Source organism: Leuciscus leuciscus, assembly GCF_965113295.1.
Source record: "Leuciscus leuciscus genome assembly, chromosome: 19".
Classification (NCBI taxonomy): Eukaryota; Metazoa; Chordata; class Actinopteri; order Cypriniformes; family Leuciscidae; genus Leuciscus; species Leuciscus leuciscus.
The window spans coordinates 9,387,311-9,408,849 of NC_138743.1; the positions used below are offsets into that span (position 1 = coordinate 9,387,311).

The window sequence follows — 21,539 nt, forward strand, 5'->3', positions numbered from 1 at the left end:
TTTGTTTCATCGCTCCACAGAACAGAATCCCAAAACTTCTGTGGGCTTATTTATAGGATTTTGAGATACTTTTCTTGTGCTTTTGGGTGAGTAGTGGTGTACATCTTGGAGTTCTGGCATGGAAACCACATGTGTTTAGTACATGCCTTACTGTGCAGGTCTTTTTGCAGTCACTCAAGTGTTTTTCTAAACCTGCCTTCTCAGAAATCTGGCTGCAGCCATTGATAGCTTCCTTTTTCTGCCCCGTCCAGGTAGTGTAACTACAGTTCCTTTAACTTTAAACTTGCGAACTATGCTTCCAACGGTGTCACTAGGAACTAGCGCCTTCGCTATCTTTTTGTATCCTGTTCCTTTTTTTTGTGAAGGGTGACGATTTCTTCTCTCAAATTTTTGGACCATTCTTTTGACTTCTCTTTTGAGCCATATTTCTAAAATGCAGTCAAATGTGACACTCAACAAACCTAGCCAGTTCAGATATTTCATGTGTTCTAGCTCAAGCACACCTGGTGCAACTAATGAAGCCCTTGATTAGTTCCATCAGGTGTGCTGGAGACAACAACCATTTTGCAGATTTGTGTTGTTGTGAGGAATCCTATTCAGGGGGTTGAATAATTTTGAGATGGCAGAAGTCATTAAAAATTGCATTTTCAGTTGAATTTGGGGAAAACACTTTTTCAACATTTGTTGTGTTGAGCTATTTCAATTACTTTTGTTTGATTTGTTCATTGCAAACAGCTGAAAGTCTGTAAATATTGCCAATAAACCTGATTTGCATTTGGGATTGAATAATTTCGATTACCACCATATTCCAATGACACTAGTTCGTAGCTTGGAATGCCAGTTGTAAAGTAGCTCCCCCAACACTGTTAGGCACAAAAATGAAGACTTTAGCATTTAGCATTTAGCATTGCTTGAACAACAGGAACTCAATCTACGGCGATACGTCAACAGTCATTGCCGTAATGTGCTTATTTTTCCCAATGGTGCAAATAACTGAATGCTACAGCTGAGAGGTGTGGATGAAAGGAGATGATTGAGCGCACTATCCATGGTTAGTGAGATAAATTAGGTGAAATCAGGCAGTATAGAGAGAGTTAAAGGCCTGATAAAGAGCTTTATATAGTGGTAATGAATGCTTGGGTAAAATGGTGGACACAATGGCAATTTTATAAGCCCTCTCTGAAGGTGACCGAAATAATGCACTTTTCTTTTCTTGGATGATTGGCCTGGAGTCCAAAGTGTGTGTGTGTGTGTGTGTGTGTGTGTGTGTGTCTGTGTTTGAGTCACTCCAGGGAGGCACCCAGACAGACGGCCAGAGGGACAACATTATCTTAGGCAGGTTGAGATGGTCCTCTCTAATGAAAGTGAGGATTGAGTTTGTGGTCTGTAACAATCAGTCTGCACCAGCTTTCCAAAGCTCTCACGGACAGCTTCGGTAGAACGCTGGTGGCAGCTTACACACACAGACACGCACACAGACACGCACACACAGACACGCACACGCACACAGACACGCACACAGACACACACATGCACACAGACACGCACACACACTACATTTCCACAGATGAACACTGAAGAGGAATTCCAACACCTGAAAACCTGCAGAGGACACATTTCTAGATGTTCAAGCTAAGGGCAATAAAAAACTAACATTTGCAATGCAGATTCTTTCCTGGAAAAACTGGACATGGAAACTTGAGTGGAAACATTCAACAATACAGAAACTTTACACTAAATAAACTTTAGTCCGACTAAATATTAAATTAAATTTGTGAATGACAACCGAGCCAAAAAAAAAAAGAAGAAAAAAGGAAAGAGAGATGAGAATTGAATTGAGCTAGCGAACAAGATGCAGAATTGAATTTAAGGACATACAGTATAAATAAAATGAAAGCCTTTTAGTTTGTAATAAATATTGGAAATGGAGAACAAATTATTATGAATTCTTCTGATAAATCATCGTCTTCTGATAAACCCCCAGAAATGGTATATATTAAAGACTATCTGCATGCTTTGAATGTAACGGATGGAGATGACCCAGAAATAAGAAATGTTAATGTAACAGACAAGGTTGAGATTTTTATGGACGATCTTATAGCAAGACGGAGAAGGAGGAGAGGAAGGCGCTGGAGAAGATTTTCAACTTCCTCGGAATGGACTGATTCATCGTGCACAGCAGTTAATAAAAATTAGCAAACGAGTCGAACGATTAAATAAGAAAATAATACACATTGTAAACAGTTTTATGGTTGAAAATGAAATAGATTGCTCAAATGAGGATGTGTTGAATTTGCAGGACAAGCTCAAATTACTTAAAGCATCATTTGAGCTTGACCTGCGAACTCAAGGGTCATTGTTAGAAGTGTGTGGGTGTTTGTGGACGCAACATGTCTAGGTTGTTAGGTCCACATGTATTTTTAAAGGGAACTGTGAACATAGTTTGAAAATGTGTGAAACAAGAGAAAGGTCAAAAGGGCTGCGATAGTAAAACTTACCAAATAAAGCTTGTGTGTATGTGCTGCATAAAATAGGTGTGAAAAGGAAATATATATTTTGAATATGTGCTTTTGCAAGCTTGTGTTAATAAAGGACTAGGATAAGTCATTAGCTGTACTATAATAACAGCCCATAGTTAGAGGGCGGCCTAGAACAGGGTTAGTATAAAAAGTCTTGAAGAGGTTTTTTTTCGGGGCTGCAATTCGGGTGAAGACTTTTGTGTGTTCAAAGAGACATGTTTTTTTTATATCCAAGAAACATGGAGGTCTAGTCAGCAGCGGTCTGGCCATTTGATCAAATCGGCAGCAGAATGTAACATTTCTCTGGTCTTTTTCTCTCAAAAAAAAAAAAAAAAAAAAAGGACTTTACCTGCAGGGCATCGTAGTAGAGCTTCTTTCCCTCCTCGTCACTTTTGTCAGACATGAGCCAGGCCTTCAGCAGGTACTCGTAAAAACTGTCCCCCAAGCCTCCAACTGAGACGTGATCTGCAACAGAGCCAAAATGGCAGAGAGTGTGAAAAATCCCTTCCTACATTCATCTATAGTCTGCTGTGGGACTGCATTAAATAGAATTGCACACAATTATTAGACATGAATATGCGCACACACAGACTTTCACACAGTACGAGAGAGCAAGAGAAGCGCTCTCATCTCAGTAAGTTTGTATGGTAAAACATGTTTGGAATTACGCAAATATCAAGATAAAGTGAACCTGGAGTACTTCACATTCACAATGCATCTTAAAAGAGTAGTAATCGTAGTAGATGCTTTAATGCCATGACAAAAACATACATATACATACATACCATATACAACATATCAGAATGAATTAAAGGTTACAAACAACAAATAATCTTCATACAGAAAATAAAATTCATATTTGTCTACTGTGATAAAAAAAAAAATTATTCTAAAAGGTCTTTATCATAATTATAATATACTGTATAATTATAATTATGATATTTGGAATAGTTATACATTTCCATCTGAGCAGCAGTAGTACTTTGTTTAGGATTCTTTTTTTTTTTTTTCATTATTTTGAATATTAAAATGTAAAATCAGATGTTTTATCAGACTTTTTATTTTTACATTTATATACCCATGCATGACAGAAGGCCATGTGACAGAAAAGATACGGTATTGGGGTTCAGGGTTTTCTTCTTAAAGTCTGAACCATTTTCATATTTTCAACTAAAAACAAACAAACAATGTACATAATAATCAAAACACTCATAACGAACAGAAAACAAAGTCAACTAGTAATTTCAAATTTTTTTGTCGTCTCCCCATTTATAACATTGTTTATTATGAAATGCTCTTAACATGCCGATTAATAACACGAAATGTAGCCTAGATAGAAAAGATACATATAAAATAGTCATGTATGACAGATAAAAAAGCTGCATTCTCGTTTTCTGCAGTGTTTAGCAAAACTTATTTTGCTGCTCACTGTGTTTTTGCTACTCTAGTTAAACTAACTACATTATCTGCGGCTCTTCATGTGGCGCTGTAGCGTCTTTAGCGGGAGAGAGAAGCAACTTTCACGGAATGGAAAGGGCTTTAATGAAGAGCGTTTTGCTCTAGATATAAATATTAGAGGATATAGCGCTAAAAAGATAATTATCATAAACAACCATGAGGGCTTGTGGTGTGAACAGCTCCATTGTTTTGATGGTGCTACCGGATCATTATGTCTCGTGGTCCAGTTGGAACCAAGCCAGGGTCCAGAATCGGACCACAGTCCGCTATTTGAGGACCCCTGACCTAGAACACCCTAGCAACCATTTAGAAAAGCCTAGCAACCACCTGCAACACTGTAATTGATAATCAGATTCATTCACAAAAAGTTTCTCAGTTCATTTCAAGTCACATTTCCTTTTTAATTATTATGAAGCAATGCATAACTATGCAAATACTGTCATCACTGAGTGGCCCAAAGTGACAGACTACAGCATACTCAAATGTGTGAATTCCATTTAGTAGCCAAAAAAATTAATAAAAAAACATACCATTCAAGCAAAACGCACTGATGCATCCAATTAGCACGAGATAGGGCTATTATTGATTTTACAGATGAATTGTAGTCAAATTTTCTTGAATATTAAGTACTGATTTGTGAAGGTTTAATACATTTGAAGATGAGACATTAGCATAAATTTATGAAATTGTATAATCTTTAGAATTATTAATTCATCTGAATAAAATAAATATATAGTAACTAAAATATATCTACATTGTTTTGGAAAATGAAAAGGGTCTGACCAGCACTTCTGATATAAATTCAAATGGATATAATATAAGGCTGATGCAGCACATGTAGCTGTAATTGTTGGTTATTGCACATTTTAAAACCATAAGTATCGGCTATTAGCGGGTCATTTTTATTCACTGGCCCCTGGTGCACATTTGGCCCATGAGCTGCATAATTTGAACATCCCTGAGGAAGATTAACAAAAGCCTAATTCAGAAATTCAGCTGAGTGCAAAGCGAGTACCATAAAAAACCATTAGACATTTGAAATAAGACTTTAAACTAAAGCAAAATGCTTTGTTTTTCCCTTCCTGTGCATTTACCCTGAACAGTAGCTCAGCAGTGTATTTTTTACGGCTGTCTGCGCTTTGGCTCCATTTCTCTTGACGTATCTATCACACAAACAAGTGCTTAATGAGGTATAAATATTCATGAGCTTGATCATCAATCAGACAATCACACAACAGTGCTGCTCCTCAACCCACAGATTCTCATCTCTCACACACAGTGGACTGGACAGCACTGGACGGACTGCCTCACTCACCGTGCCACCTGGAAACACACACATTTCCTCCTTACGCACACAGACCTGACTTATCTAGGATTACGCTTGATAGAAAAGCATGCACTGCAGATAAATGAAAAATGAATGCTTAAATGGAATCTTATTAGCTAAAGATCTGGGCTTACAGTATAACTCAAAATTGGTAGGTTCAATTATAAATTGAATTAAACTAGATTTTTACACCTTTTACAGAAGAAAAAGAGAATGGTCATTTAAAAATTGGGGTCAGTTAGATTTTTTTATGTTTCAGAAAGAAGTCTTGTGTGCACCAGTAAAAAAAAACATAATATTTGGAAATATTATTACAATTAAAATGACTTAATATATTTTAAAATGTATGGCATTTTGTGATGGTAAAGCTGAATTTTCAGCATCATTACTTCAGTCTTTAGTGTCACATGATTCTTCAGAACTCATTCTAATAATTTGCTGCTCAAGAAACACATTTTTGTATTAAAAGTTCAAAAGAAAAGCATTTATTCACAGGTTTTGTAACAATGTAAATGTCTTTGCTATATTTTTTTATTGAATGCATCCTTGCAGACTAAAAGCATTCCTTTCTATATATAAAAAATATTGTTTGTTTCGAGTCATTTGTCTGAGTGTAGACAAGAGCCGTGTCTCTCAAAGTGCTTCATTTATTTTAATGGGAGAGGTTGTTTCATTCTCTTGCAGCGCAGGCACAGAAGCAGGTATTGAATTCTCAAAAGAAAGTCTTTAAAAGATTTTAGCAGGAGGTCATTGATACTCGTGGCAGACTGGATTTGCCCGCGGGCCCGATTTTGAACAGCTCCACGCTACCTGATTTAACTTCTTAGTCACACAAGACGGCTTTTCCCCACTGTTGTAATATTAGTTCACACACAGATCTCATAGAAACTCCAAACTGTCCTGCGCTGTTGGTAAGAGGGGTTGGTTGTGAAAAGGAGATGTGAGGTGTTCTGTTGGTAAAAGCTTGACAGCTGGAAACGGGGGGTTTTATGTCAGCTCTTGACGTGCTTCCTGAGCAAAACCTGAAGACCAGCTGAGCTTATTACCCAACAGACACTGAGAATGTGCGAAGTCTCTCTGTACAGCACTGAAGCACACAGAGCAGCCCTGAAACAGACCATATACAATATACACACATTTTGTTCTTAGCCACAACCCTTACTGAAAGCAAAATGTGAAGCGACAAAATTACAAAATTTATTTTGTGTTTCACAGCACGACATGAGGGTGAATGAACGATTGTAATATTTATTATTATAATTGTTTTGAATTTTGGATTCCTTTAAGCCGAGACACGGCAGGCAAAAACATGTTTGTTTGTTTTTTTCACTGGTTAATTTTGAGATTTTGGGATATTTATCTTCAATAACGTCTTCTTTCAGACTTGTGGTGGAAAAAAAGTCAGAAATACACATTTAGGTCTTTATTTTAGTACACTTTGTCTGTTTGCGTCTGTAGATTTCTCATAAATTCAACAAAAGTTGGCGTTCTAAATCATCCCGCTGCTCCGCGATCGCTGCCGGCACCCTGTCATCACATACACCGTTAGAAAGCTCTCTCTCCTGTACAATGCTGTCGGATCCAAATATGGTCATTTCCTTTTTAACAGCAACCAATCGTGAAAGCAAAAGGGGGGGATTTAAAAGGTATAGTGGAGGATTTTCTTTTTCCGGGTGGATCATAAAGACTATTGGTCCTCCTAATTGTCAATCATTCTGGTGATATGTTTACGTAAGGCCGTCGTACGTGCTCGTCCTTTCTGCGCATGTGCACTTTCAGGTGTATATGTGTGGTGAGCTACGGTTTCAGCCATTCATTGAAGCTCGCCGTTCTCACCGGGTTTTTTCAAAATGTCTGAGGGTCGCAAGAGAAAAAGTGTCTACGAATTGTATGACAACAAGAGAAAGGCCTCTGAAGAAAGAAACAAGACCAGTGTTTTTGGGAGAATATTTCACACGCTGGCGTGCGCTAAAAGCACAGGTTGGGCTTCCCACTGAAGCCTCAGTCGCGAAGTTTCTACTCGACAGGTAAAGTTTGGCATGCTATTTGGAGAAATCCATTTAAAATCACTGCTAGTAAAAGTTAATGTAAGCTATGATTAGCGATGCTAGCGTTTAATAGGCGTTCCCTCTCGGGAGCAGGTAGAGTGTTGCGCATGTGCATTTTTTCAAAAAGTGGAGAGGGCGGTTCTTTTCTAAAATTCGGGAAAATCCTCGACTATACCTTTAACTCTAAATGCGCAATCTCATTAGCTGATATAAATCTTTAAAGCCCGTTTTCTCAAATGACTTTTCTTTCGAGTCTGAAATCTCCACTTCAGTAGCACCTATATACACCAAACTTTCCAGTCTTGTACCTAGTTATATTATGAAGACATTTACAGAGGGATTTGTAAATATATTATTCCTAGCCTGATTTATATAACATTTTATTCCAAAAAACAACATGGCGAAAATCTATTTTTTAAGGCTATTGACAGTATATTCTGATTTACAGGATAACAAAAGTAGATATCCATAAATCCCTCTGTATTTTTTTCCCCATCTAATATGTGAACACAATGAAAAAATAATTTTGAACCTGGCTTTATCCAATACTCAGATTTAGTATTTTTTTATATATGCAGATAAATTCTGATAAATACTTAGAATTAGAATGAATTAAATTGTAACAATTTCATCCATTTTAAAAATGTACAAATATTATTTCAATACTTGTTTTAAATATTTAGAATTTGAATGAATAATAAGAATAAATTCTTTATAATAATAATAATGATAAAAAAAGAATGCTAAAATTCAGTCTCCTGAGGTTTTATTCCGTTGGCATGTCACCTTAGAAAACAGCTTACTATGTTTTGGAACTTTTGTCAAGTTGCACATATGAAGCTAAACTGGAAGAGACAAACTGATTTGAAACATTCTGAGAATTCCTGACCATGTAAAACTAAGTTAATGCACAAGTATGAGAAAAAAGAGGAAGGGTAAAAGGAGGGTAAGATGGTGGACTATATAGGATGGTTGTTTCATGTTGTTGTTTCATTACGGTCAACCCTGGAGCTACTAGCTGCTCAAACCCAAACATGACAACTGACCCATATGGAAAGCCCTTCAGGACTGTTCTGGGCTACTTGTGTGAAATAAAAAGACTGACAGCTATTTTTAAACGTAGCTGTACGTTATCATCCCATCTTCCCTGCGGCCTGCTGCCATCTCAGATCATTTTTGTTTACGATCATCTAACAAATGACTTTTGTCAAAGCGAAAAAAAGAAGGACTTGCTCTGATGCACAAAAAAGAAACATTGTTTCGGATTGCTACATTCTGACAGCTCAAAAGCCTCTCCCTTTTTTTCCTCTCGCTCAGTGGCGACGTTCCTCCATCAGAATTTGTGCTCCTGTGTTATCCTGACTACACACACTGCAGTATCTTTGTTCTCCTCCGGCTCTTCATCATCAAGCGCCTGCGTCATCGCTGACCATGAAGTTGAGACAGCACTGCTCTCCAGACTAAGCCGCCAATAAATCCCTCGGAGCGAGGACGGCACGAAAGCCGCCTAACACTGCAGAGCAGGCCTCACTGAAGTCGTCATTTCGGTTGCCTCGAGAACAGCATAAAACAGCCCAAACTATTGATGTACGTGTCATCTAGAGGATGAACGCAAGGAGAAGAGTGTGTATATTTATTGTCTGTGTTTCATAATTAACCCTGAAAGCACGATGAAGATGAGATGTGGTGAGAGAGTCATGCCACTTCTCGACAGTTTCAGGGTTGCCAGCTGTCGAGCCTCGGCCTCAAATGGCATTGAAACGTCTGATCCAGATTCAGGCCCGGCGCCACGAGGGTTCAACCAGATTCAAACTGTGCTTTCGCGCGCTGGTTGGCGCTGAGACAGAGACGGACGAGCTCAGCGCTGTCATATATCACAACTATGCGGTGTTTTCAACCTCATAATGTTTATTCTAGGTTTCAGACATCTAAATACACATAAGCACTAGTAAAACAATACATTTGGAGTGTGTAAAATACACACTGATGTCTGTGGAAGCAGCAATAACAATCTATTCAAATACAATTTGCCGACGTGTGTTATTCATATCAAGCAAACATAGTGGAAGTAACTATAAAGTTTACTCTATTCTTCTCAGAGTTCACCGGCCACTTTCTTACATGTATTTCGGGAGAAACTGATGACTGACAGGACTCTCTGAACTGCGGCGGCGCAAAAAAACATGGTGGCGCCCATCTCACGTTATAGATCAAGATCAAGATTATTTCTAAAGGTTTTTAAACGACCAAACACACTCACTTAGACATTTTTGAGAATCGGAATATCAGATAGTTGATGACATGGGCAAGTTTGTGAATATTTTGAATAAAAAAGGAAAAAGGAAATAAAAGCAATAAATCTGTCATACGGTGTTATTGTGGCTGCGGTGTGTCACGTGACAAATATGACGTTTCGCCATGGAAACATTAAGAGAGAACGTTCTAAAATATCGGTCGCCTTGAAAAAAATCACTCTGGGGAGTCAGTTAGAATATTTTAAACTTAATCGTGAAAGGGTTAATATATGACACTTTATTTTTGACATGCCTACAGAGAAAGGCTTATCAAAACAAAGTTACTGGGTTCTCACTTTTCACGTTTTCAGGGTTGGTAGATGCACCGGGGACCCAATTATAGCATTTAAACATGGAAAAAGTCAAATTTTTATGATATGTCATTTTTAAAAACTCATTCAAATGATCAGCTTTGGTGACGGCGCAAGCCGAGCAGCACAGCAACTGAGTCACATCACCTCCCAAAGTTCAGTCTCAGTCAATCCACTACAAATATAGTCTTGAATCTGCCTTTGAGTGTCACCATGAGAGTATTTTGTGAACAAATCAGCCCTTTATCTCGAAGAGAAACACTTCCAATCAGGGAAAACTGTAACTTCTTGAACATACAGTATACATTTCAGCTAATACTTCTGAAGTTCTTCAGTATGTGTGTGTGTTTTTGTACTTACGCTGGCCCCACTGTCCACTGTTAGGGTTCAGGTAATTCGGGTACAATCCTTGAGGTTTGTCCAGCCGATTCAGCACTTTTCTGATGTTCATTACCTGCAATGCCAAGGCACATATCGCTTATATCACCACATCTTATTATTAAGCCATAGCTAAACTCATCCACTACAGTAAGCCACTGAAAACCATAAACAGCCTCTGCGATGCGACCGATGTCTTCCAGGGGACAGACTCATAAATCTATAGACTAGGTCACTTTCACAGTTTGTACAGCCTCATTCAGAGCTTGTAATAGTGTCATTTGTCTGTGTCTATATCGCAGGTCAGGTCAGCGGATTCATTCAGTGAGAAATCAGATCTGAGAATTGCAGCGAAACGAGCATCAATAAAACGGTTATGAGCAGAGGTCAATCTGGGTCACTGTGGTCAGCTCTTCTAAAAGTTCATGACCCCTACAAGTTTACATTTAGTTCAGCAGTGTTTAATGCATTGCAGAGGTGAAACGCCTGAACTGCTGCTCACCTTCTCTGCAAATATTGGTCTCCCAGAAAGTGCACTGAGGTGCATGAACTCCAAATGCAGCGTCCCGTATTCTGCGAGAATGCTGCTTCCTCCTGACGCCCATGGCCAGTTTCTGCCGATCCCACTGCAGGAAGAGGAAAGAAGAGAGATTAGGCTTATTTGTGTAACTGAGCAACCATGAGCTGTGTGTACACATTTTGTGCTCTGAAAACTTTCAACCAGTCAAAATTGGGTAACAAAATAAAACGGGTAACACTTGATTTTACAGTGTCCTTGTTACATATACGTATAGTAATAGTAACATAATTTACGTAACAGTAAATTATGCATAATTACATGCAACTAACCCTCAACCAAATTCTAATCCTACCCTAACCCTATAGTAAGTACATGTAGTTGCTTAATATTACTCAGTACTTAAACATATATAATTTCACTGTAACACAGACACCTTAAAACAAAGTGTAACCAAAAAAAAAAAAAAAAAAAAAAAAAAGTATATCAGTGAGAAATATGGCAGGACTTGATTTTAACCATCAAATTTGATTGGATTGATGACACCAATATTATTGGTAAGAATTTCTGTTCATTCAGAGGCATAAATACATGCATTTATGTTTACCCTACAGTTCAAAAGTTTAGGGTCAATGCGTAAAAAAAGAAACGAAAATAAATACTTTAATTTAGCAAGGATGCATTAAATTAAATCAAAAGCGATAGTAAAGATAATTAAAATGTTATAAAAAAATGTCTATTTCAAATACATGCTGGTCTTTTGAATTTTCCATTTATCAAAGAATCTTGAAAAAAATTATCCCTGTTTCCACAAAAATATTGAGCAGCACAACTAATTCAAACACTGATAATAATGAGAAATGTTTCTTGAGCAGCAAATTGGCATATTAGAATAATTTGTGAAGGATCATGTGACACTGAACACTGGAGTAATGATGCTGAAAATTCAGCTTTGATCACAGGAATGAATTACGTTGTAAAAAACAAAAACAAACAAAAAAACAAACAAACAGAAATTTGAAGTTGTAATAATATTGCACAATATGATTGCTTCACTGTATTTTTGATCAAATAAATGCAGCCTTGGTGAGCATAAGAGACTTTCAACATCATGTAAATGTGAATATATATTGTGTATTTTTCACACACAGTATATATGGATTAATTCTAGTTTTACAGATGCAAGTTCTAGACTTAGAAAATGCTAAAACAATTATAAATAATGAAATAATTATTTCAAGACAACTGCGGTTTGCTTATCCGTAGTTTACGAGTTTTACCTTCCTGCTTTTTATTTATCATGTCACTGAACTGATAATTAATTTCTGACTAGAGTTTATTCAAACATAATTAATCACACCACTTCTGACATAGTAGTCAAGTTGATTTCATAGCCTTATTTTGCAGAGGGGCCGTGTTCACCGCCTGTGATTAGATCCGTCTTTATTGATTTTCACTGGCACGGTTCCATCTAAAACCTGACAACTTAAAGGGGGGGTGAAATGCTATGTCATGCATACTGAGTTTTTTACACTGTTAAAGAGTTTGATTCCCATGCAAAACATGGACAAAGTTAAAAAAATTAAGTTGTACGTTTGATGGAGTATTTCTGTGCCAAAAATACTCCTTCCGGTTTGTCACAAGTTTCGGAAAGTTTTTTTTCGAGAATGGGCGTGTGTGACGTCAGATGGGGCGGAATTTCCTTATACGGGTCCTAAGGGCACTTCTCCCGGAAGGGCGCGCGCGCACCCGTAGACCAGAGTGAGAGAGCGAAAGCAGTACGCCCATCAAAGCGATGTGCTCGGCTTTAGGGAAGTCATCAATGGAGTTGTGCAAGTGTTCTTGGTTGTTCCCTGCATTTCGACGATGATTGTTTTATAAACAAGGCCCAGTTCGACGCCGGATTTGCAGATCGTCTAATGCTTAAGGATGGAGCAGTCCCGGTAAAGGTTCACGGTCGAACCACAGGCGGTGAGTAAAACTGCTTCAAATGTCTGTGTGTTGTTAGCTATCGGCGCGTAAGCACAGCAAGTAAACAACATGATCACGTATAGTTAATGTATCTATGGAGCATGCGATGTATGGTGTGTGTGTGATTCGCGCTCGTGATTCTTTAGCTCCGCCCACACGGCACGCCTCCAGCCGCTCGGTTTTTCCGGAAAGACTCGGTACAGCCTATCTTTCTTTTATAAATATAATAAAACTAAAGACTTTTTGGAGATATGAAGGATGCCATACTACTCTATAGGTACTCAAGATTAACATGAGATTGACTGAAACTGAGTGTTTCTCCCCCCCTTTAAAAGGAACACGCCACCGTTTTTTTAAATAGGGGTTATTCACCGTCACCCCTACATTTAGATAGGTGGGCAAACACATTTTTGTCCGCAATCTGCATTGCTATTTGTACTCGTTGTGAATACACAGGCCACAAGAAGTAATTCGTTTTTTTATCACTTTTACTCACGACATGCTATCCAGCAACAAAGGATTCCATTCATTATGCTAAGCTAAGCTAGTGGCGGCGCTGCCAGACTAAGACAATGCATGCACTGAGACAAAAATGTGTTTGCCCACCTATCTAAATGTTCCTTTAACTCCGGCCTGGAAAAGGAAACCACCAGTACGCCACACGTCTCCTGACCAGCTTTTACTACCCCGACAGCAGATCCGCTCTGCACAGGACTTTGTCTCTACACCAATTATGAAGATAAATTACTGCTGAGTAATGACATGTAATCACAGCTTTAAAAGGACGACACTCTCCACTTTATTTTTAAAACCTAATTCTACAAAACAGACCGTGTAAGATATTTATATCATTAAATCAGTAAATTACCCACAATAGCTCTGGCCAGGAGGAACTGAGTACTGCTAAAATACTCTTAACGGTTTAATTTGGACGATGGTTTTATGTGAATGTTTTTCTGTGTGTGATGCAATTTGATAGCAAGGAATTCTAGGCACATCTGTATAATTAATGAACAATCGTTTTGACTACATAAGAGGATATTTTCTAGCCTGTGGCAGCGAATTCTTAACAAAAACTGAGGTAATGGCCTCATATATCAGGCCACAGCAGGAAAAGCGTGCAAACACCTCTGGAGTGTTACCACCAATGTCATCATTTTTTACACAACGCTGATCTGCCTCTGGCACTTTGGACCTCTGCATATTACACATGCTGCAGGGCTCTACGGTGCAGGTATTTGCGTGAGGAAATTGCTGTGTGTTAATGTGAAAATGCATTCAGTGACATCTGAACAAAACTTGTTAACATAATACTATTACTATCACTCAAATTACAATGTGATCGGCTGCTTCTCAAAGTCAACAAAAGAAAGAAATCCCAAATGTTTGCAATCGTTTAAGGATGTTTTTCAGTGTCTGGACTTAAATTACAGCATATACTCCACCCTTCAAAAGTTTGCGGTCGGTAAGATGTTTTAATGTTTTAGAAAGAAGTGTCTTATGCTCTACAAGGCTGCATTTATGATAAAAAATACAGTAAAAACTGTAATCTTGTGAAATATTGTTACAATTTCAAAGAACTGTTTTCTATTTTATTATATTTTGAAATGTAATTTATTAATGTGATGGCAAATCTGAATTTTCAGCATCATTCCTCCAGTCTTCAGTGTCACATGATCCTTCAGAAATCATCTTAATATGCTGATATGCTGCTCAAGAAACATTTCTACTTATTATTATTAATGTTGAAAACAGTTGTGCTGCTTCATATTTTTGTGGAGATTTTGATAATATTTTTCAGGATCCTTTGATGAATAAAAAGTTAACAGAAGGAACAACATCAATTTGAAATATAAATCTTTTGTAACATTATTAATGTGTTCACTGTCACTTTGGGGAAAACCCAAAACAAACGGCGAACAGAGGAGACTCTGCTGTGAAACAGAGAATGTGACAGATCTCGTAAATAATAAAACGAGAATCAACATTGGCTTGGCTTAACGTTGTAAAAGCAGTCGGCACCGATAGCCTTGTGGGCAGCGTGCAGACATATGGCGAAGTTGTGCTTCAGGTTGTGTCCTGTGTTCGAGTTCAGGCTCGTGGACCTTTCCCGATCCCACCTCACTTTCTATCTCCAACTTTGCTTCCTAACTGTGCCAACTAACTGTTGCAAAATAAAAATTATAAAAGCGACAAGATGGCATTTTTATTACTCAATAGGTGAGTAAAGTATTTTACTGAACAGATAATTTGCCATAAGTAGCTCTAACAGAGTTCATTGTAAAGCATTATATATTGTGAAGGGTCATTATTCATCTGTTACGCAGAGCCGAAGCACAACCAAAACAATGTTCTTCTGAAAAACGGCCAAAAGAGGGCCAAAAGTTCCATAATGTACCTTGAAGACTAGTGGAGGTGATTATAAAAATAGATATTTTTCTTTATCGGATGTTCACTCAGGTCTGCCGCCTGTCAATTTAAAATAAGTTTATTCTTGAAAGTGTCTAATGTACTTTGTCCCAGACCAATCCTATGCTTCAGAATTGTTGCAGAACTACATATTTCATATATTCAGTTTTTCAGTGCCTGATTGTGCATATGTTGTATTGTCACACATTAGTTTTGCAGTCTTAAAAAAAACAAACGCAGACTGTACCCATAAGGGCAAGAGCGCTCCTAAGCAAATGTTAATGTAGAGCCCTGAGCTGTGCCAAACCAATTTGTTTTTCATTACACAGACGATTAAAGCATGTAACAGAAATGTAGGAAAATGAAGGGAAAAGTGATGCCAGGCAAACAACTAAAAGAACATACAGGCTCCTTACTGAAATTTCCAAATACAGATTTAGCTGCTCCTCTCGTGATATAGACCAGTGGTTCTCAACTGGTTTGGCCATGGGACCCACATTTTCCCATGGTCATCAAGCTGAGACCCCAATTTTTAGGAATTTGAACCAAGCATTTCTCAAAAAAAAAAAAAAAAAAAACTTTTATGGGGTTTGTATTTCATTTAAATACTATTAACAGAAAGTATTTTTTGTCTACTATTCAAAATGTAAATTTGAGTCATGTTACCAAACAATTACCCAAAATAGATGTGTGAATGACCATCTGTTTCACTTTTGTTTAGGTATGCAAACTTTCCTCAGAGGCTGACAGAAATTTAGGTCACGCATGCCGTAAATAATTTTGGTATGAAAATCGCTTGCAAATTTTGTTAGCGTTTCATGTCAATTTGTAGCATTAGTCTTATCACACACACAACCACACCTATGCATTTATATACATGGGAATAAAATTGCTTTATTACAAAAAAAGCAGTTCAATAAACAATGAATTAAAAGTTAATAAGTAAATAAGCATCTGCTGCATGCCTAAATTAATTTCCTAAAGTTATCCATGTTTATGACTCAAAGTTAATCCAAAAAAATAAATAAAAAAACATTCGTTTCATTCCTAAATGAATCAGTGTTTTTGAAAAATCAATTGAGTAAATGATTCAATGACTCAATCATAAAGACAATCATTTGTTTCTTCTTCACTAAATGAATCAGCATTTTTGAAAGATTTGACTGAATGAATGACTCATTGATTCACTAATACTATATATTGTAGTATATATATTATGTGGTACACACAAACACACACACAAACACTTTCTTTTAGCACAAAATAGCGAAGCTAAATAAATAAGTAAATATGTAAATACATAAATGGAATAATATCTGTAACATGACTAATGTAAAATGTCCTTGACCGATTTTAATTTTTTTGGTTTGTTTGTTTATTTTAGAAATTAGCTAGATAGTGTACACACCTCTCCAAAAACGGCACTGTCCTATAAGGTAGTTCTTTCCCAGCTGTCTCTCTATGTAGGCCTATGTCCCAGCAGTAGGACACTTAATAATGAGCAGTAAGGGATACATAACAAATTATCTGCCAGAGCTCAGAGAAAATACCATTAGCCTGAATAATTAACTAGCGCTGGAGTGAAATAAGAACTCCACCAAATGAACCAAAGCTCATGTATCCTCAGGCTGCTACAGGAGTTAGCCTTTATGTTTGACATCAGACCAGTCACACAATGACACTCTCTCCATATCTCTTGTTCACAACCTAACAATTCAATTATGTAGGCCAGATGCCACATATGCATGCTATACATTACAGGGATCTATAAAGCTGTCGTACCCCACAAAACAGTGATATTGATCTGACAGGATGCAATATGTTTAACTTTGCAGACAATAAAACAGCAAATGTAACGGTTTTGACTGCTCTAGCACCGAGCAACAGCAAAATACCTCTGAAATTAGGCTAATCACATCACGCACATATTCCTAACAGCCCAAGTCTTCTGAATTGATTACCCAGCGAGAGTTTAAGCACCCGGGGCACGGTGGCGACTCAGCCGTTTGTCATAATAAAACAGAGATTAGTAAAAAAAAAAACTGAAAAACATTTATACCATTCTTTACTCCCTGACATATGCTTAATGTAAAGCTCAATTAAACCATAGAACAATTTTCCATAATCTTGTTCGATTTTCTTTTTCGTTGGGGGTGAGATGAGAGTCCTAAAAATGGATCAAACGGAGCAGCTGCTCTCGGAGGAGGGAGAGAGGAGAGTAAGGTCTCATTATTATCTGACTTCTTGCTTTCTCCTAGTTTTTTTTTTTTTTTTGGCAAGACCAGAAGAAATAGCCTCATCAAACCCTCTCAAAAGCATCCATCAGGCATAAATATGCCTGTTATGTAACCCCCTACGTATGCCAGTAAAAGAGGAGTAACTGAAATAGATGTGAACAATTGTAAAATACCATTTAGAGGACATCAATTATCTGGAGGGGAAAATGACGGCAGAAAAGCACGCAGCGTGTGGCCTATTCAAAGCGCCGTTATGACGCTTGCGCTTCCAACCAACACTGAACATCTCAGCGAGGTGCAATCGTAAAGCAGTTACTGTCTCTTGCCGATGAGACGAATTCATTATGTGAAAGGCACATTTACCCACCTCAATAGAAAATTAGTGTTGATTCTCAATAACTTTCTTGAGTGTTTCTTATTCAAGCGTGCATGCTTGTTCCACTGGTGTGACTCACTGCTGCATGTACAAATACATCATTACCATCAGGGATAAATAGATTTTCACATTTATGTGAAAGAAAGTGACTGGTGTTTGTGCAAAACTTGTCATGATGCTATAAAGTGGTTGCCAAGATGTTGTTCTGATTTGTTTCTAGTGTGTTGCTACGTGGTTGCTAGGGTGTTCTGAGTGATTGCTTTCCAGTCAAAAATCAAAGAGCCCTTAAATGTTATTAAAGGGATTTCATCATGCACTGGGAGAAAAATTGCACATATTAAAGTGAGTACTACTCTATAAGAAACCAGAAATAGATCTCTCTACAGTCTCTCTGAAATAAACCTTTGGATTCTGCATAATAATGTAAAAATTGCTCTCAACAGGTGATATGTCGTCGAACAGTGATTGCCTTAAAATTTATTGTACTGTTGAATTTGTACATTTTTAAAATTGACCGCATTGAACCGCATTACACGGTGGTTAAGAACTGGTGGGGTTTTTTTTTTTATCATGCTGATTGTTTGCATGCTAAAGCAGAGAAAACTATAAGCATGCTAAACAAAAATATTAAACAGTTGATCTAGACCACCTATTATTGCAAATTGTCTTTGTAAATAAAACTTCCACTAAAACGTTATAATAATAATAATAATAATACTAATAATAATAAAACAATACTACTACTAATAATAATAATAATACTAATAATACAATAATAATAATAATAATACAATAATAATAATAATAATAATAATAAAACAACAATAATAATAAAACAACAACAACAACAATAATAATAATAATAATAATAATAATAATTTAATATACATTTTTTTTTTTAATAAATCCCCGGATTTACAGACAGACAAGGCTTAAGCTAGTCATGGACTAAAATGCAAGTTTTTGCTGTTTTAACTGAAAGCAACTTAAAAGAAAGCACTGACATATCTTAAAATATATTGTTTTGTCTCAAGATGCACACCAATAATGTTTTTATCCTAAAGCAAGTTTATAAAAGCTACTTAAATATCCTAATTAAACTAAGGCTTAACCCTGGCTTAGTCTAAGCCTTTTCTGTGAAACCAGGCCAAAATTCTAAATTAAGTAATAATTCAATTTTTTTTTTTATAATATTACATTTTTGGGGCCAGAGCAAATGCTGTCAGGGCAAGCAGAAATCTGGCCCGACTGGGCGAGTATAAAAATTCCTTGTCATTGCTAGTTGCCCATTCACAGCTTAACTGCATAAAACTGCAAATTTGCTGAACTTCGTTACATAATCAACAGACACTGTTAAGTAACCAGAAATCCCTGAATGCCATCCAATCACGCAAGTATGAATTCATTTTAATACTCTGAGGTACGAGTAATATTAACTGTGATGTTTTGTTTGTAAGCTCCACTAATTATGGATGTCACAGTCTTGTTTCTATGGTGAAAAAGCATAGTTGTACCTTTTTTTTTTTTTTTTTTTATTGCTCTTCGGCAAGAGTACAGTTTTCAAAAAGGGTATATCTAGAATTAGATGCTCCGATGTTAGAAGCAAGGCCTTAACCAGCTTGTATTCAATGACTTCGCTCTTCTCGTGACCATGCAGCATGCAGGACCCTTCAGTTTATTTCAAGCGAATGAGGTTAAACAGAATTAAAGTGATGTCAGACAGGTGGCACGGTAAATTTGATTTTGGAATCCTTTATCTGCCTTTCAAGCTCTCATAAAAGGCACCAGGAAGGAGTGCAGAGGAGAGATAAGCTGTGGAAAAAATGACCATGAAAAATAATTCACTGAGCAGAGGATGTTGAAAAACTCAGCAACAGGGGTCAACAGTCACATGTGCACGACTAGATGGGCTGACGACAGAAAGGGTAAAAGAAGAGGCTGTGCAGGAAAGCAGGCAAATTTCTCTTCATACCACAGAGCGTCTGTATGAAGAAACGGAAGAAAACGTAAAAATAGAGAAACGCTTCAGGCTGCTTGACTTTAACCAAGGGGAACGTAGAAAAAAAACAAAAAAAAAACACACGTAACAAAGGACGTATGTTTATGCATAAGGGGAAACTTCCCCTCTTGAATAGTTAACGGAGAGCAAATGTGGAATTTGCAGGAATTTATGTCTGCAGGAGGAAGCGTATGAGGGCAGGGACTCGATGATGGCTTGAGCGTTTGACACACTTCAGGAGCTTAAAGAGCTGGATGTCCTTGGTAGCAAATTTAAGTGAAGATTGTAGGGATGATCTAATGCAACATTCGCCATAAAACTCTCCAGGAGTGGAATTCATGAGAATCTTAAAGACAAACTTAAAAACTTTTATTAAACTTTTATAAAACTTTTGTAAAATAATACTTATAATACTTACTAATTACTTAAATGTTTTTGAAAAAGCATTTTCCATTAAATGAAAGTCAATGAATTGTATGGATCTTTTTTTCTTCTTCTTAAAGTCCCCCTGTGGTGAAAATCAAGTTTTTAAATGTTGTTTGTATGTCTATGGTGTTTTTAATATGCTTTAAGACAAACCATGTGCAAATTCATAAGTCAACACCATTGCTGAGTATTTTCTCCTTAAAACTGCAGTGAAAAAAAGACAGTCTCAAAAACACGGTTTGAAATCGCTGGTGTTTCTTGCGTCACAAACTACCTTGTAACCAATCAGGTCACGTGCGGGTGCATATAATAGCATATAATTAACAGCGAACTAGCAGGGGAGTCTCAAGAGAAGCCAGGTTATCCCGGTATATTTTTCTGTTGATATGAAAAATCGGGTAGATTTAGCAATGCAGCAGGTGTATGATGTATATTACGGTTCATGTAACATTAGCAACACATTATTAGCTATTTGATCAAAATAATCAAGCAAAAGGCTAATCATATTAATCACCGTTATGTGTCCGACGTTGTAAAGAGCGATACCATTGTGCAGCGTTTACCTCAGTAAGTCGGCCGAGTGAATCTCTGAGCTAGTGGAGGCGGGGCTAATTAGCATATTCATGATCCACGTACATTAAATGGAGCAAGGGTGTAGAGTTGCATTCAAGCTATTTTAAAGCATGAAGAATTTTCTTTCTTTTTTACAGGAAAAAAACTATTTTGGTGTCATTTTGGTGATCAAAGAGGAGTGATCAAAGGGATAAAATGGTTGACTACAGGGGGACTTTAACAATCTGTAATATGTATGTCTTTTTCATATAAAATCAGCCTAACAATCAATAATAAAGAGATACAAAGTGGTGCTTACACATGAAAATTATCAATGTCTCTAAGAAAAGACTTTTCTCTCCTTTAAAACAGAATAATGTTTTGAATTAGACTTTCAAATTCCGTGGGGTGGATTGGTTCAAGAATTTGTCTTCTAAGAGCGAACTGAAATGTGTTTAAGAGATAAAAAAGTAGCAATCAAGGATTAACCCATTGTAACAATATTTCAAAGCGGAAAAGGAAACAAAGGGAACAGCTGCGTCAAGAACCAAAGAGCAAATAATGACAGTTTTACTGCTGGTTTCATTTCAAACAAGCTGGGAGTCGCGTCATCCTACAGTTAATTGAACAAATGCTTAGTGAGTTTCTAAGCAGCACTAAACGTTGACATTTCGATTTTATACGACAATTAGAGATTGCACATTATGACTGTTCGCA

General features: G+C 37.1%; 1 protein-coding gene across 1 annotated transcript in view; it reads right to left on the reverse strand.

The window, feature by feature from the left end:
- man1a1 (mannosidase, alpha, class 1A, member 1) overlaps positions 1-21,539 on the reverse strand; it is a 108,655-nt gene that overhangs the window by 13,098 nt on the left and 74,018 nt on the right. The window contains exons 6-8 of the mRNA XM_082148236.1: positions 10,838-10,961; positions 10,318-10,411; positions 2,869-2,984 (exon numbers count right to left, since the gene is read on the reverse strand). Of these exons, the coding sequence (XP_082004362.1) occupies positions 2,869-2,984; positions 10,318-10,411; positions 10,838-10,961 (334 nt within the window). The remainder of the gene's footprint in view (positions 1-2,868; positions 2,985-10,317; positions 10,412-10,837; positions 10,962-21,539) is intronic.